This window comes from Anguilla rostrata, chromosome 14 (genome assembly GCF_018555375.3).
Source record: "Anguilla rostrata isolate EN2019 chromosome 14, ASM1855537v3, whole genome shotgun sequence".
NCBI classification, from domain to species: domain Eukaryota; kingdom Metazoa; phylum Chordata; class Actinopteri; order Anguilliformes; family Anguillidae; genus Anguilla; species Anguilla rostrata.
Genome location: NC_057946.1, coordinates 40,541,285 through 40,560,171, shown reverse-complemented (window position 1 = coordinate 40,560,171; position 18,887 = coordinate 40,541,285). Strand labels below are relative to the sequence as shown.

At 44.0% G+C, this 18,887-nt stretch overlaps 1 protein-coding gene across 8 annotated transcripts in view; it reads right to left on the bottom strand.

Moving 5' to 3' along the window:
* LOC135239546 (AP2-associated protein kinase 1-like) overlaps positions 1–18,299 on the bottom strand; it is a 55,049-nt gene extending 36,750 nt beyond the window's left edge. For 3 of the 8 annotated variants that reach the window (XR_010325405.1, XM_064308268.1, XM_064308269.1), the window contains exons 1-3: positions 17,076–18,292; positions 10,794–10,912; positions 4,268–4,376 (exon numbers count right to left, since the gene is read on the bottom strand). Coding sequence is in view for 7 of the 8 variants with exons in the window: in XM_064308268.1 (XP_064164338.1) it covers positions 4,268–4,376; positions 10,794–10,912; positions 17,076–17,244 (397 nt within the window). In the remaining variant the exon portion in view is untranslated. Of the gene's footprint in view, positions 1–4,267; positions 4,377–10,793; positions 10,913–17,075 lie in introns of all 8 variants that reach the window. The other 5 variants (XM_064308262.1, XM_064308266.1, XM_064308263.1 and 2 more) reach the window with 4 other exon arrangements.
* Between the last annotated feature and the right edge of the window lie 588 nt (positions 18,300–18,887).

The following is an 18,887-nucleotide window of genomic DNA, read 5'->3' as shown; positions in this document are numbered from 1 at the left end:
GATCTACTCAATAAATTATATCAGTTAGGCTTCATTTATTGACATTAAAATGAACCGATGAAACATTATCTGGCGGTCATATTTTTCACATGGTTTTTGTAGCTCAGTACTGACAGGTTTTCATTTATTTACATGTACAATATTCTTCTTGTGAATGCGAAGGGGCAGGGAGATATTATTTAAATTATTCTCAGATACACTATTAACAGGCCATCGCATCAACCACATTCTATTTTACTGGAATCCGAGATTGGAATGCTCTTCCTGACCCCATCAAAACGGCCAGTTCTCTGAATGTATTTAAATATCGTTTAAAGCGCTTTCTCCTTGCCCAGCGATCATTGTTGACTGTTGTTGTTGATGCTCTGTGTGTGTGTGCGCGCGCGCATGCGTGTCTTTTTACTGTAGACATTTTTAAATGTAGAGATCCAGATTTGTATATTTGTTGTATATTTAGTTATTTTAATAGTCCAGTCTCGGACCCCATTGAAAATGAGCTGGCTTAATGGGTAATCCTTGCACTCAATATTTTACAAATTGTTTCTCATTTTAACATCTCACTTTTTACAACAGTCCACTTTGTATTGTATTTGTTCTATTTCGTCATTTTTATATGATGACTGCAAATAAATCAAACCAAATCAAATCAAAGGAAGCACAGTAGCACTATTTTATACGGAAGTGAGCATTCTGAAGGGAAGACTAAATGAAAGCATGTGGTACTACAATCTCAACACAACACTTTTCATATCATTTCATTTTTAGTGTTACGGATGGCAAAAATAGCTTAAAAGTAATTTTGTATAAAATATCTGTGACAGGCTAACAATGCAGTATTGCACTACTGGCCTATAATGCTACTACTAGTTGCCGAGCACCACGGGGGGTGGGTTTGATTATTGGCTTTAAAGGCTTGCAAGGCTCTCACCCAATCAGTATTCTTAGTTGACTGCATTATTCGCCTAGGGTTATTTCGAGGTGCTGTACCAATTTATTTCATTTTTGGCCATTTGATGTAATCCTGTGAATGACACAAAACAGGCATGGCATTGGACTTCACTAATGTAAACGTTCTGATATGCCATACTATTAGGGTAGCACGTACAACCCAGACAGGGGGTGGAGGGTGTTCAGCAGTCACACACGTAAGTCTGACGGATCTATTATGGCTGGTTGTTGTTTAAGGAGGTGAGAACAGCAGCAGATCAGTACCGCTTGGGTGGTTTGATGCATCATGTTTTGGCCATTTCAGTTCTCTTTTATATGTTCTTTTTTCTTTCTTTGTTCGCTGTAGCATAGCACATTCCTGTTTATTGAGTTATATGACAGCACAGCACGTAACACTTTTATGCACTGATTATAGTCCAGAGACGGCTGTGTGTTTACCCAAAAGTTGGGTCTTTCATTGGTAGGAAAGGCAAACACTTTAAAGATGATTGCAGTTCCTCAAACTAACTACATAACTTACATGCTGCCTCTGCAGTTTCCTCCTGCCTTTCTTGCTAGATTTAACAGAGCTAGGAATGGCTTCCTGTGGACAGGCAAGAAACCCTTTTTAAATAAAAAGAAATCACACGTCAGTTAAAAAGCGTGGTCGGGTTTGTCCAAGAATAGACTGGTGCCATTATGCATTCTCCATCAGCCAGCTATCTAAACTAAACTACAGTTTGGTTTAGTTTAGTTCAGTTTAGTTTAGTGAACTAAACTAACCTAAACTAACCTGAACTGAACTGAACTGAACTAAACTTTCTGGGTAGCAATGGAGATAAGGAACACACACAGCATAGACCCCTATTCTACCAGAGGGTCAACCATATGGTACAATAACACATTGAAAATTCACAAAAAATCTGTTATGTGGGAAATGAGTTGAGAGCAGGAATAATGTTAAAAGATTTCTTGTTTGAGGGCAACATTTGCTGTCTTTTGAACCACTTGAGTCTAAATACAACATACCAAGGGAAGATTTCTGGAAGTTCATTCAACTTGTATTTGAGTTGTATTGAGGAGTTGTATTATGACAATAGAAAGGATAGAAAAAAAAGAAAGAAAAAAAACACTGCCCCTGCTACTTGCATTCATGTGATGTGGCGAGCAAGTTGGCAGTTTACAGAGGGGAGGTTTTATAACCTGCTAAGAAAATACCAATCCCCTAACTATGAGGGTATTATGGTCACATGGGAAAAAGGAGCACCTATTCATAGAAAAGAATGGAGGAAGAACGTTCCGCCTAGAATGTCTGATGTATCTACATGAAACCTGCATCAATTTGTATGGTCCTCAAAAAGGTATCATAAAGAAAGCTGATACTCCAAAAAACCCGACTGAAGTAAGCCAATAAAAATATAGCAGGGGCTAATCACAGAAATGTTAATAACTCCCAAACGGTTTGACAAAAAATGATGAAATTGGGCAGTTATATTGGGACTCACAACCCGCGGCCAGTATTGGCCCAATTCAGTCAGATGGTGACGCTATATAACACAATATGTTTTTATTTCATAAATTCATTAAATATACTTTCAGATGTTTAAAACTTGCTGTGTTGATCAATTCGCTCATCTGGAACATATATCTGTACTTTATTTGTTGTTACCATCTTGGATTTTCACCATTTTGAAAATGCTATTCACCATTACTCTCTGTCCCCAGTTTTTGCCGAACCACATGGCTGAGATCAATGAAACTTTGGCACATTAGTAGAGGGTTCGTCCCTATGGCCAATGACGGATTTTGGCACTGACTGGCCACTTTGTGGTGCTATAACTGTCTACTGAATTTCAAATATTGAGTTAGAGACTTGAATCTTGCCTCCTAAGATGGCTCGCCTCATGTACAGATCATGTTCCGCCATTTCAAATTTGTTGAAAAATCTTTAAAAGACATCTCCTCCTAGACCATTTGACATACAAACATAGAACTTGCATGATTTTGTTCAGTAGACAGTGTTTCTAAAAAGTTACAATAGCGAAAGCTGATACTCCAAACTGCCTTAAAAATGGCTGCAGTAAGGCAATAAAAATGGATATGGTTTGTCAGAAATTGATTAAATCCAGTAGCTACTTTGGCACTCTACTCTACTTGGTACTGTTCCAAGTGAGTCGCATGGTGAACACTATAGAGCGCAACATTTCTTTTAAAAGACTGTTTCAGTCGCAATTCGCAGAAACAACTGGAATCCAGGCACCGAAACGTGGATTTGCGGTTGTCATTTTGTGTCAGGTAGGCTATGTTGGATTTCTTGTTGAATGTCCACGGACCACTGGTTCTTTGGTAAGTTGTAAGGATCACTGTAGAGTCCAACTGCCTTTAATTTAAGCAGACAAACGGACCACTGGTTCTTTGCTAAGTTGTAAGGATCACTGTCGAGCCCAACTGCCTTTAATTTAAGCAGATAATTGTTTGTTTTTCTCCCGGTTTTGCTGTTTCCTATACTAAAGACAGCCATGTCGCAGCATGTTTTGCCACTCAGTCCCGACTGAGGGGGCGTGTTCCGGTGGGAAAGTGACGTCAATGCATACCCTCTATTAGTGAATTTCCCTGTTTCTAGCTTTTCCCCAGACAGTTCACTGCAGCAAAAGTAAACAAGCAAATGGTGGCACAGGAGGTCTCAGGAGTGCATTTGTTTAATTCTTGCTAATTTTCTGACCAATGATCTGTTGTTAAGACCATTAAAAGCTTAATATTTTGCCATTTTGTGCTTGGCCCATTTTTTTGCCCAGGAGTGTATATCTGCACCTTATCTGTCGTTTCCTTCTTGTATTGCAGCCATTTTGGAAATGTTATTAGCCAGATTCCTTCGTCCAATGTTTTGGCCAAACCGCATGAGTGAGACCAATGGTGCACTGGTACATCCCTTTTGTCACTGTGTTATTTTGCCACTGATTGGCTGAGTGGCATAATATTGGCTGGGTGTGTTTGGACCCCGTGTATCGCTGCTTGCAGCTATATTTGATATTTTTTACTGTCTAATCAGAGGTGAAGCTCAAGAACGTTGCAGTGTCGCCAGTTGCAGCTTAACGCACCATGAATATGGTGTGAACTGGCCTATAAACACTCACAATCAATCATCACCATACCCACACCCAGATAAACACCCTTACAAAGTAATCACCTTCACTAGTAACCACAAAGACACCAAGACCAAGAAGAAAAAACAACGAACTTGTGAGAGCATTGAAAATAACAATGTAAACACATTTACACAACCACGGTGCCTAACTGCCTGGACAAATGGACATAAAAGCAGAGAGACAGACACACTCACCGCGACAGAAGTCCATGAGGATGAGCACCTCCCACACGTCCCCCCCTCCCACTTGCATGACGCTGGAGTCCAGGAATCCCACAATGTTCCTGTGGCCCGCCAGGTCCCTCTGCACAAACGCAGCATAACACACACCACATTAAATACCATACACACACGCCACATTATTTACCTCACACACTCTAACACACCGCATTAAATACCATACACACACCACATTAAATACCATACACACACACTGCATTATATCACACACACTCTAACACACCACATTAAATACCATTGTCATGGTTCTGGGGTGTAGTGGCCTTGTGCTGCCACTAGAAGGCACCCGGCCTTTGAGAATTTCTTAATTTGTTCCAGGTGTCTGATTCCCAATTATTTTCACCTGGGGAGGTGCCTTTATAAGCACTGACAGAATAGCCATCAGCGCTTCTGTGTAAAACCGCGTTATCACAAAGCCGGTACGGTATTGGTATAGGTGCTCGTTGGACGGTTTACAGAATTGTGTTTGTGGTTGGTTCTGTGTCCTCTTTTAAGGCGATTCAGTCTCTTAGCGCAGTGAGCGCATTCTGACGCCTTAAGAGTATTTATACTTTTCTTTTGAGCTCGTGTGAGCCGGTGGGTATTGGGACGTTGTCCCTGGTAATGTATTTTGTTTGTGTTTTTCTGAGCTGTGTCTCAGGTTTTTCTTTTCGCTGAGTAAGTTTTGCTACTCAGTTGTCTATTTTCTTTTAAGACCAGTTTTGGGTTTGGTACCAGAGCTTCGCCTCTGTACCACTGGTCCTCTTCTTTTTCGCCCTGGTTTTCACGGGTCGCTTTTGGTTTCGCGAGCCAGTTTTACGGCTGGACAAGGTGGTCCTTCGGAGTGGCTTTTTACTCCGTGTTTTTTGTTGTTGTTTATGATCCTTTGTGTGCAGGAGTTGCTCTCCCAAGGATCTTATTTGTTTTGTGTTTTAGTTTCTGGTGTTCCCTTTCCTTTGTCCTTCGGGACTTTGTGGCTAACGCTTCCGGTAACGTTAGCTTTTTGTTCCCCTATATTAGTCGCTTCTGGTTCTCCAACACCCCCACGCCATTATAACCATACACACGCCACATTAAATACCATACACACACACACATTATTTACCATACACACTCTAACACACCGCATTAAATACCATACACACACCACATTAAATACCATACACACACCGCATTAAATACCATACATACACCACATTAAATACCATACACACACACCACATTATTTACCTCACACACTCTAACACACCGCATTAAATACCATACACACACCACATTAAATACCATACACACACATTAAATACCATACATACACCACATTAAATACCATACACACACGCCACATTATTTACCACACACACTCTAACATACCGCATTATATTACACACACACACAACATTATTTACCACACACACTCTAACACACCGGATTAAATACCACACACACACACTGTATTATATCACACACACTCTAACACACCACATTAAATACCATACACACACACTGTATTATATCACACACACTCTAACACACCGCATTATATTACATACACACACCACATTAAATACCATACACACACACTGCATTATATCACACACACTCTAACACACCACATTAAATACCATACACACACACACTGCATTATTTAGCACACACTTTAACACACCACATTATATCACACCCACAGACCGCATTATATCACACTCACACCGCATCACACACACATACGGACGCAAACACACCACAAACACACTGCATTATATCAGACACACACATACGCACGCACACATACACCGCATTATATCACACACACACACATATCACACAAACACACTGCATCACACACACATATGCACGCAAACACACCACGAACATACTGCATTATATCAGACACACACGCACGCACACACACACCGCATTATATCACACACACCGTATTATATCACACACACACACACACTGCATTATATACTACACACACACCACATTACATACCACACAATCACCGTGTTATACCACACACACACACACACACACCACATAATACAACACACACACACACACCGAATTATATCACACATACACATTATATCACACACACACACACACACCGCGTTATATACAGTACTGTGCAAAAGTCTTAGGCACCCTAGATTTTTAAATATAATATATAGTATATATATTATATATTTTTGTTTTCTGCATTAGTGTGTCAGTAGGAGCAAATCTGAGATTTCCAAACATGAATTTTCCCAAAAATGAAATTTTACAGATACATTTTTGTATTTTGTTAAAGTAATATTTTAAGTAATAGACTACTTTTCAGATAAAAACTTGATCAAGGGTCTCTGGGATTACCTGGAGAGCCAGAATCAAACGAAACTGTGGCAAGTTCTCCAAAATGCTTGGAACAACCTACCCGCCGATTTCACATTACACTACATTACAGGCATTTAGCAGACGCTCTTATCCAGAGCGACTTACACAACTTTTACATTGCATTTTACATTGTATCCATTTATACAGCTGGATATATACTGAAGCAATGCAGGTTAAGTACCTTGCTCAAGGGTACAACGGCAGTGTCCTACCCGGGAATCAAACCTGCGACCTTTCGGTTACAAGTCCAGTTCCTTACCCACTGTGCTACACTCCGTCCTACCTTCGATTTTCTTATAAAACTGCAGGACAGTGTACCTAAGAGAATTGATGTAGTTTTAAAGGCGAATGGTGGTCACACCAAACATTTATTTTATTTAGTTTTTAACTATTTACTACTCTTTATATTATTTTTTCAATATTTATAACCTTTCATTTAATTATTTTTGAAAGCATCTTAGCTGTATAGCATTTTTTTTTTTTTTTTTTTTTTACAGGTGCCTAAGACCTTTGCACAGTACTGTACCACACACACACACCGCATCATATACCACACTCATACACCACATTATATACCACACACACACACACACACACATCCCATTATATACCACAAACACACACACATATTACATTATATACCACACACATACAGACCGCATTATATACCACACACACACACACATTATATCACACACACACACCGCATTATATCACACACACACACACACACACCGCATTATATCACACACACCGCATCACACACACACACACTGCATTATATCACACACACCACCACACACACACACACCGCATTATATCACACAAACACACACACCGAATCACACACACACACACACCGCATTAGATCACACACATAGGCCACAATTGGTCAAATAACAGCTTTTTGAAACAGTGCTGTGCAGAAGGGCATCTCTGAACGCACAATGCATCCAACTTGAAAGTGGATGAGCTACAGCAGCATTTCCACTCCTGCGAGCAGCGAACAGGAAGTGGATGAGCTACAGCAGGCCCTCAGTCTCCCAGAGGAGCAGTTCAGGGCCCCAGAGGGGCAGTTCAGTCTCCCAGATGGGCAGTTCAGTATCCCAGAGGGGCAGTTCAGTCTCCCAGAGGGGCGGTTCAGTCTCCCAGAGGGGCAGTTCAGTCTCCCAGAGGGGCAGTTCAGTATCCCAGAGAGGCGGTTCAGTATCCCAGAGGGGCGGTTCAGTATCCCAGAGGGGCAGTTCAGTCTCCCAGAGGGGCAGTTCAGTATCCCAGAGGGGCAGTTCAGTATCCCAGAGGGGCGGTTCAGTATCCCAGAGGGGCGGTTCTGCTTTTTTTGGGGTTTTGTGCAGAACGCACGCACTAACCACTCCCCAGCTCTTCCTTCTCTGGATACTGCAGCGGAACAGACTGCCAGCCAGGCTAGGACCCAGGCACAGTGTCCACCCGTGCCAGGCTAGGGCCCGGGCACAGTGCCCAGCCGCGCCAGGCTAGGACCCAAGCACAGTGCCCACCCGTGCCAGGCTAGGACCCGGACAGTGCGTCAGGCGCCAGCAGGACCCAGGCACAGTACCCAGCCGCGCCAGGCTAGGACCCGGGCCCAGTGCCCAGCCGCGCCAGGCTAGGACCCGGGCACAGTGCCCAGCCGCGCCAGGCTAGGACCGGCCAGTACCCAGCCGCGCCAGGCTAGGACCCGGGCCCAGTGCCCAGCCGCGCCAGGCTAGGACCCGGGCACAGTGCCCAGCCGCGCCAGGCTAGGACCCGGGCCCAGTGCCCAGCCGCGCCAGGCTAGGACCCGGGCACAGTGCCCAGCCGCGCCAGGCTAGGACCCGGGCCCAGTGCCCACCTGTGCTAGGCTAGGGACCCGGGCACAGTGTCCACCCGTGCCAGGCTAGGGCCCGGGCACAGTGCCCAGCCGCGCCAGGCTAGGACCCAAGCACAGTGCCCACCCGTGCCAGGCTAGGACCCGGGCACAGTGCCCACCCGTGCCAGGCTAGGACCCGGGCCCAGTGCCCACCCGTGCCAGGCTAGGTCCCGGGCCCAGTGCCCACCCGTGCCACTGATTGTCAGTTAATGAAGCGAGATACTCCAGCAGCATGGGCGAGGAATCAGCTGGCAGAAGAGTAGCTTCATCTGTAGCCTGGTAAGCACACGGAATGGTTTATTTGATTTTAGAAAGCCCCAAACTTTGTCCAGCAAATTTATTTGGACATTTTAAATCACCCTAATGCACTGCAATGTTTATCAAATATGTTCCCAGGGATTCACTGTGCATGATAGGTTTTTTTTTTTTTACACCTCAGTACGACTCAACAAACGAAGATTCATTCAAATTTCACCATTTTAAAATAATTTTAATGGCATTCTTTGTTCACCTTTTTTAAATTACACTGACCAGGTTTCCATACTTTAAGCATTAAAACCTTGCAGACTTCACCTGTTACTCCATAACTGAGCAAAACAATTTTAAAGGTGCAGTATGCAAATTTGTTATAAAACACTTAGGTTCATAGTTGGTTAGATTTCCGTCACGTCCTTCAATACATTAAAAGGTGTAAGAAGAAAATCAGACTGCCACTTCAAATTTCACTTGAATCTTAACAATCAGCTCGCTGCAAGGAGGCTGCCCTACCTGCCTGCCAGTCCTGCTGAGCACTCCCAAAGCATGAAAGCTGGAGCTACACAGACAGGAGCAAAGCAGAGGCTAGACTTCCAAACCACGCAAAACTCTGGTGCTTCCTTTTCTGAGCTATATTTTTACTTTGTATTTGACATAGTTAAGTATGCGAAACTCTGGTGCTGTAATCCTATGTTTAAAAGCTTCAAAACTATATTTGTACTCAGTATTTGGCATGAAGAAATTAAGTAAAATCTGTGTAAGTCGCTCTGGATAAGAGCATCTGCTAAAATGCCTGTGATGTTAAAACAGATTATGAAAAACAAGAAATTGTTCTACTAAAATAAGATTAAACCCAAAAATTAAAACAGTCAAAAATTAACATTTTTTGCGTACACTTTTATTTTTAAGAAACTGGTCATAGCGACTACCGACTGATTATGAGAGAAGGGGTTACATATGTCTTCTCTCTCCAGGACTGTTGGACAGAGCGTGCATATGTGTGAGTGCATGTGTGTGTGAGTGCGAGTGTGTGTGTGCGTGCGTGCGTGTGCATGTGAGTGCGAGTGTGTGAGTGTGTGTGTGCGCGTACATGTGTGTGGAGAGAGGGGCTTTGGAGGGAAAGCTGAGAGAAAGGGGTGGGAAATCTTTTCAAAATCTAGCTCTCTTGCACACACACACACTCGCACACACTTACGCACGCACGCACTCACACTCACACACACATGCACACACACACACACGCGCGTGCACATATTAGGTACATCTATCTAGCACAGATTGGACCCCTTTTGCCTCAAGAACAGCCTGAATTGTTTGCACCATGAATTCAAAAAGGCACTGGAAACCTCCCTGAGGGATTTTGGAGCACGCGGACTCAATAGCATCACACAGTTCCTGCAGATCTTTCAGCCACATATTCATACAGCAAACCTCCTGTTCCACCTCATCCCAAAGGTGCTCTATTGGATTGAGATCTAGGGACTGTGCAGGCCGTGGCAGGAAAATCAAGACACGTGTCATTTTTGTGGAACCAGCCTGAGATCAGAAGTCAAAAACCAGATGACATTTTTCCAATCTTCAAGTGTTCAGTTTTGGTGAACATATGCCCACTGCAGCCTCATCTTCCAGTGCTTAGCTGACAGGAGTGGAATCGAGCATGGTGTTCTGCTGCTGCAGCCCATTCACTTCAAGGTTCGCTTCTGTACAACACTGTTGCAAACAACTGTTATTTCAGCACACACACTTTGGCTGTGATGACACTCAAAGAAATTCAGTATGAATTTTGATTTATGCTACTGTATGTGAAGCTCTCGACGGCCAAACATTTTGCGAATAGCAGTGGTATGGAAACGAGTAAATTAGGTTGTGATGGACAGGAATTACCAAACTAATTTCTTAGCTGAAAGTTGCAAGACCGGTCTTTGGTGCATTTTTCAAAATTAAAATATCACAGAGCGCAGCCAGCCTGAAGTTCCCAGAGCTCTGGCCATAGGATCTCACCATGATCTGGATCTCGCGCTTGCAGACCTGCAGGTCGTGCTCATTGTTGACGTACATCCTCTTCAGAGCACAGCGAACACCCTGAGACGTTCTCACAACAAACACTATGGCAAAGCCACCTGAGAGAGAGAGAGAGAGGGAGAGGAAGAGGAAGAGGAAGAGGAAGAGAGAGAGAAGAGAGAGAGAGGAAGAGGAGAGAGAGAGGGAGGGAGAGAGAGAGGGAGAGAGGGGGAGAGGGAAAGAGAGAGAGGGAGAGAGAAAGAGAGGGGGAGAGAGAGAAGCAGCGAGGGAGAGGTAGGGTGGGGGAGAGGGGGAGAGAGAGAGAGAGAGAGAGGGGCAGAGGGAAAGAGAGAGAGAATGGTCATTATTTCATTAGTTATTGATTGGACTTTCGTAATCTTGGATTGCTGATCCCCTTGCCACTCCCCTTGCCACAGGAGTTCCCCAGGGCTCAGTTCTCTCTTCTCCATATACACTAGATCCCTTGGCCCTGTAATCTCTGCCCATGGTTTATTTTATCACTGCTATGCTGGCAACACGCAACTCTTTCTCTCCTTCTCCCTATCGCACACACAGGTCCCTGCCCGCATCTCCGCTTGCCTGAGGGACATGCAGAGCTGGATGGACAATCACCACCTGAAGCTCAACTCAGGTAAAACGGAGCTAATCTTCATTCCTGCTCTAACCTCTCCCCTCCTTGATTTTTCCATTTCCCTAGGGGACACCTTAATGACATCATCACCCTGTGCCAAAAATCTCGGAGTAGTGGTGGACAACAGACTGTCCCTCTCCAAGAAAATCACAGCGGTAAGCCGGGCGTGCAGATTCTTCCTGTACAACATCCGGAGGATCCCTTTCTCACCACCTACTCAACCCAGCTCCTGGTCCAAGCAATGGCAATGTCCTGCCTGGACTACTGCAACTTTCTTCTGGCTGGCCTACCGGCATCTGCCATCAGACCCTTGCAACTCATCCAGAATGCTGCAGCTCGTCTGGTTTTCAACCTCCCCAGTCACTCCCACGTCACCCCCCTGCTCACTACCCTCCACTGGCTGCCTGTTATGGCTTGCATCAAATTCAAAACATTGGTCCTAGCATACCAAGCAGTCAAGGGATCAGCCCCAGCATACCTCCATAAGATCTTCAAACCCTACATGCCAGCCAGACCCCTCCGTTCCGCTACCTCAGGACGCCTGGCACCTCCCCCTCTTCGCACCTGCGCTTCCTGAATACGTCTCCTGTCTGTTCTGGCTCCACGATGGTGGAATGACCTTCCCATAGAGGTCAGAACAGCGGAGACCATAGCATTTCAACCGTGCTAAAATACATAATATAGTAACAACTTTTAAGTGAAACACCGGTTCACTCTACTGTGCACAATATCATTGCATACCTGTAAGGAATTAGATTTAGTCGCAGGGAGGAAAACATGTTTATCTGACTCCATTAACTTCAAATCCTGTAAAGTGAAGATGTATGTGAATACGGGTTCGCGTATACGTGCATTGGCTGCTCTGAAAAAACTGTTTATTATGACACAGTATGATCGTTGGCAATAACTAATGATGGAACAGGTGAACACTTTATTTTACAAAGCAAGACAAAAGACCGCTATGAAAAGAATAGACATACAAACTAACAAACTAGGACAAAGAAAAGGAACACAAAGTGAGTATTGATGAATGCCCTACTATTCTGTACAGCAAAGACTATGGTACCAGGAGAACTGTTAAGCAGATACTCCCCGAATATTTCTTTGGACTTCCCTTAAATCCAATCCTGAGAAAGCCTTCCACACCCCACAGCTGCCTTGGTTTGCCCAAATAAGGTCTGGACACGAATAGGCCGGTAACATCTGCCCCACCAAGAACCCCCCCCCCCCCCCACTCCTCCAGGAAGAGAGAAACTGCACTTCCCCTCCTCTGTAGACATAGGAGAAGTATCAAAATCCAGTGACCGTAATAAGATACTTTGTACGATGGCACGTGATCCTATGATTTTACCTATCAATTCTCCAAATTCTTCTCTATGGGAGTCCATGGTGGTGACCCATCTGTGACCCAGACACTTATGTAGACATACCTAAGTATAAATACTATGCTTTACATAGTTGTGATCATAACCCCATATACCATCTCATACCCGTTCAGTGTGCTTGTCTATGTATGATATTATTCACAGTCCCCGACATTTATCATATCATCCTTAGATATCCGCATGCAAACACATATGATGCATTCTTTCAGTCCATGGTAGTAGTTTTGTCTGACCCAGGAGAGCTTGGGCCATTGTCCATGGATTGCACAGAAGCAGTTTATGGCCCCCAATTGAAGTTCTTCTTGACCCTCCACTTGGTATGGCCACAGCTCCAAGAGCTGTCATCTAATTCCTCCAACTGATGTGTTAATAGCTCTCTTCCAGGAGGATAAGCCATTCGGGGCCTCAAAAGACAGTCCCATGCAGCTTTCAGCTGCTCTCCCCATCCTGGGGCATTTTATGGCTCCACTCAGCTCCACTCATGTACGGCAGTGGAATATTACAACTCCATCAGTGTGCACGCCATGGAAGAATATGTCCCATTGTGAAGGGACAACAGAGTTGATTGGGAAAATTGAAAATTTACCTTAGTGCCATTTGGAAATATAAAGGCTTCTGTGCCATTGGAGACAAAATAACCAAGGAGACAGTAAAGATATGCAAGCTGCAACTAACCATCTAAAGGCTGACACTTTCTTCCCCTCCAGAGGATATCGGCCAGTTCAGATTTGTAAGAAAGGCCATGCCATTGTTGTGCATTAATGATGGATATATGCGCAGGCTGAGCAGACGTTCTCTTTCTTCACTGGACATTTCATCTTCATGGAACAGAAAGTATCCATCCAGGCAGGATTGTTAAATTCCTAAATTGTTTGGTTAAGTTTTGCTTGTTCAATAGACTGTATATAAACAAACAAACAGCCTAGTACAATGCTCATAATGGTGTGTAAATTGTGAAATGTTGGGTATTTAATCCTAATTTATTAATAACAACACTTCAGCTGTTCTATAAAAAACTTGAGCTGTTAGCATGAAAAGTGCAAACAGTTCAAGTTTTGTCATTGATAAATTATTTGTATTAATTACATGACAATTACATGTATTATAATTATAATTAATATTATTCTCATTCTTCTACTTCTTCTTATTTTTATCATCATCATCACCATCAGGAGTGGGCACCGGGGAGAAAAAAGGGTCTATGCAACCAACATCTCCCCACAATAATCACAAAAATTATCAAACGAATGAAGCAGCACCCACAACACACTGATCCGCTGTCAATCCGTGCTGTCCAGAGCAGGAGCCTTTGCACACACAGATTTGCTTTTTCTAAATTAAGCTGCAGCATCACTGACGCCAGCGTATTGAGGAGATAAGCCCTGGACTCTCAGGACAGCAAATTCGCTCTTCACATGACAGCTGGTACGCCTGCGTGCACACACACACACACGCACGCACACACGCACGTGCACACACACACACACTCTCTCTCACACACACACACACGTACGCACACACATACACACACGCACACATCACACACACATGCACGCACACACATCACACACACGCATCACACATGCACACGTACACGCACACACATCACACACGCACATGCACACGCACACACATGCACAAAATAAAGCACCACTGAAGTGCCTTCTCCCTTTGCGCTTCCTACTCCACATAGGATGTGACAAGAAAGTGGCAAGTGGGGTAGGGTGTCTGTTCCCCTCCCTCTCTTTCTTCCCATGCTCTGAAGAAGCCTATTCTAAGCTCACAGAGGACCAGAGCAGGAGATTCTAAGCCCACTGTGAAGACCAGAGCAGGAGATTCTAAGCCCACTGAGGACCAGGGCAGGAGATTCTAAGCCCACTGAGGACCAGAGCAGGAGATTCTAAGCCCACTGAGGACCAGAGCAGGAGATTCTAAGCCCACTGCGAGGACCAGAGCAGGAGATTCTAAGCCCACTGAGGACCAGAGCAGGAGATTCTAAGCCCACTGAGGACCAGAGCAGGAGATTCTAAGCCCACTGAGGACCAGAGCAGGAGATTCTAAGCCCACTGTGAGGACCAGAGCAGGAGGTTCTAAGGTCACTGTGAGGACCAGAGCAGGAGATTCTAAGCCCACTGAGGACCAGAGCAGGAGATTCTGAGCCCACTGTGAGGACCAGAGCAGGAGATTCTAAGGCCACTGAGGACCAGAGCAGGAGATTCTAAGCCCACTGAGGACCAGAGCAGGAGATTCTAAGCCCACTGAGGACCTGAGCAGGAGATTCTAAGCCCACTGCGAGGACCAGAGCAGGAGATTCTAAGCCCACTGAGGACCAGAGCAGGAGATTCTAAGCCCACTGTGAGGACCAGAGCAGGAGGTTCTAAGGTCACTGTGAGGACCAGAGCAGGAGATTCTAAGCCCACTGAGGACCAGAGCAGGAGATTCTGAGCCCACTGTGAGGACCAGAGCAGGAGATTCTAAGGCCACTGTGAGGATCAGAGCAGGAGATTCTAAGCCCACTGAGGACCAGAGCAGGAGATTCTAAGCCCACTGTGAGGACCGGAGCAGGTGGCTTCTGAAGCCCAACAACGGCTGGCAGCCAAAACGTCATCACTTTGCAAAGGCAAGGGGGACAGTGAATTACTCTCTCCTCGCTCGGCAAAATCCTGAATGCCATTTACAGCAAGTAAAAAAGACAAGACAAGAGAGGCCTGTACATTCTGCAAACCCAGATTCACTGCAGCACACTGATCAGTACACTGGGTGTCTCTTTATGAGAGTCTGTGGTCAGTGTAGTATTTGTGGGGAAACCCTGCAAATACTAAGTTCTCAGGGGGTGTATACATACCAGCCATCGAAATAAACATCCTAAAGGACTGACTGATCATACGGAAAAAGCCAGATACACCTCCATGAAATCACTTCTGACAAATGGGATTTCAATAATAATAAAAACACAGTCTAGAGTCCTGGACCAAGTACTATTTATAAAGTTATTTAACACACATACTATTTCTGTCGTCTGATTGCAAAATGACTGGACTGCCCACTGCTGTGCAGCAGTATGATGACCTAGGAAGTAGTCATAACAGTTAACACCGGCTTAAATATGACAGCATGGTGACTTGGACTCAAGTCAGCCATAACGTAGCCATAATTGTTTACCTGTTAACACTCAGCCTGCACAGTCCTCTATACCAGTGGTTCTTATACTATGGGACAGGTGCAAAAATGGGTCGCGGGAGTGTATGAGGTGGGTCCCAGAATGAGTATGTTGTCCAACATGTATATCGGATGGGAGAAAAGGTGAGCTAAGTGATTTCAGCAAGAGAGCAACGAGATTGAGGCTAAACGCTGGTGCTCACTGGCATTAAACCGCAAAATCTGAGGACACAGCAACCGGGTTTACCAGACCACGTGACCTGTTACAGCAACACTGGTTTAAACTCGTTCTGAACTCTAAACCGCAGCTAAACTAATGTCAGAGCAACAGCCCCCTGATGTTCATGTTGTGCTTATTGTGCTATACTGCAAACAATTACATAAAACGATGTAACAAAGTTACTTAACTAATCAAATGAATGACTAAGGTGAATCAACAGGCTCTTTGTGTGTGAACATGCCCACTAAAAGTAACAATTTGGTAGATAATAAAGAATTCAAAGACAAAGCAAATGATAACGAGCTGAACCTGCATTCTGAAGGTTAAGGAAAAAATTTAGAAATAAACCGCAACACGTGTTAAACAACCTAATTAGGAGTCTATCGGTTCACATAATTTGCAATATAGCACAGTAAGCACAATGCGAATACAGGATTTTTATACTTCATGCCATGCATAGCTATTTCATATATAAATACAAGACATAATATGTCTTAAGAGGGTAAATTCCTCTAAATATGAAAAACAGGTAATTAACAAAAATTAAGTTTGAAATTCTTGGATTGCAACTCTGGTTCTAATAAAATCAGAGGGAGTCCCCCAGGACCGAGGCTGGGAACCACTGTTCTATAGCTTGGCAGTTCTCAAACGTCAACGATGAGATGCACTGTATCTAGCCATTTTAAATTTTAGTATGCACACAAATTATTGCCAAAACAGCAACCTCCAGGGCCCTGTGTTGTATTGTCACTAATATTAAGCAAAGCAAAACAAAACGGTCCGTGCTACGCTCAAATGGCTCCACAGCCAGTAATAATTTTAAAAATATATTTTTAAAAATTTAAAACTGGGACACTTGCTCTCACCTTCAGCCAGCGTTTCCTCCACGGTGACTTGATGCCGACCAATAGTGAACGCCTTCCCAATGAAACTGTTTCCAGCTGAACTGAACCCGCCGCCTCCACCGCCTCCAGAACCAGGCCCAGAGCTCACCAGCTCCCGGCGTGAATCGAAAAACTTCTTCATTGTCTCCATGTGTCCATAAAAGCGAGGAGGAGGGGGTTAACTTTTGAAATGTCAATAAAATGATAAAACAATCATTCCAGGAAAACGGGCTTTGGACCACCACCGCGGTATTCGCACGTCATACAAAGCGGCCCGACCCGGACAGCTTGCAGGCTGAGGCTAAGCAAGAGCAGACGCTGTCGCCCTCAAACAAAATAAGTGACAATTTAATGGTATCAGGTATTTAATAGTGTAAAAATGAAATCGCTTTCCGCAGGTAGTTATCAAGCCAGCTGCCCGACTCTATGGGTTCATTATGTGTCATCACTCAGATTCGTTTAACTAGCTTGCTAAGCAGCGCTTTCATAGTTCCAAATCCAAGAGACAGCTAACCAGCAAGCCAATACAGCTAGCTACCTAGCATGCGAAGTAAAAGCATTCGAGACGAAATACATCATTTAACATTCTTCTTAACTGCTAGTTATCCTAACAACGGCGGCTGCGGCTACAAGCCGTTAATGGTAGCTCGTAATACAAGCTTTGTCAACATTCACGTTCGAAACATGCATTCATTTGTTTTTCATCGTGCCCGTTAGGTATACTTGCAGAAACTGACAGCCGAGTTTGCTGTTAGCTCGACAGCTAACGTTAACTAGTTCGCTGAATATTACTGTGCGAGTTGGATGTTAGATGCTGATTTAGTTGGTTTTTTTTTTTGTTTTTTTTTTTTACATTTTTTTAGATCGCATAAGATGGTCAGTTAATAGCTTCATACCTAGCCAACCTGCCAATGATTTGCTTTAAAATCCTATTTCCAGCGTGGACAGATTATTTTATAATTGGAAACCTCTCCATAAAGCCTCCAGTAGCTAGACAGCTATCTAGAAAATTACATCCTTTGTGCAACGTCTTGATGCATCCCCATGTCAAATGTCACCTTTATTTTCTGTTAACCTTAGCGTCCTCCCTGCCCGATCTAGCAGCTAACGTGTGTTATCTACACTAGGCAGGCTAAGGTTACATCAATGAATGGTTGAAAAAAAAAAACAGATGTGTTTGTTCGTAAACGTCAGCCAGTGGTCGTCCCAGGAAATGCGAAACAGGAAATTTGGAAGCAGTTCTAACCAACTAGCCCCTCTTTTTATGTAACCTAAACCTTTCTGTGCGGTGCAAGGATGTCAGGGTATGCTGCTGTTTCTCATATTTATTTGTAGTTATAGGCTAGGTATGGCAGAAACTATAAAATAGTTAATAAAGAACAAAATTTAATCCGAACAATGGCAAGTGTTAGCGTTGGGATTGTTGTCTGGTAATTGTAGTCCGCATACAATATCGTGACACTGTAATTTGTAGTTCTTTATTTTGGCTACCTATTGCAGGCGAAAAGCTGCTATTGTGTCAGAACTGTGTTAAGAATACTAAAGCGCTGCACGTTAAAATGTGGAGGAATATTTACGAAACTCAATTTCCTCAGCAATGTGGTGTTGTGAGTAGGTGAATCACAGCAAGAATGTTTGAATCCTGGCCGAGGACGTTTTTTTGTGGCGTTTACATGTTGCCCCTGTGTCCACGTAGATGTGTTCCTTTGGGGTACTCCAGTTTCCTCCCACAATCCAAAAAACATGCAGGTTAGTCAAGTCAAGTCACTTTTATTTGTATAGCACATTTAAAAA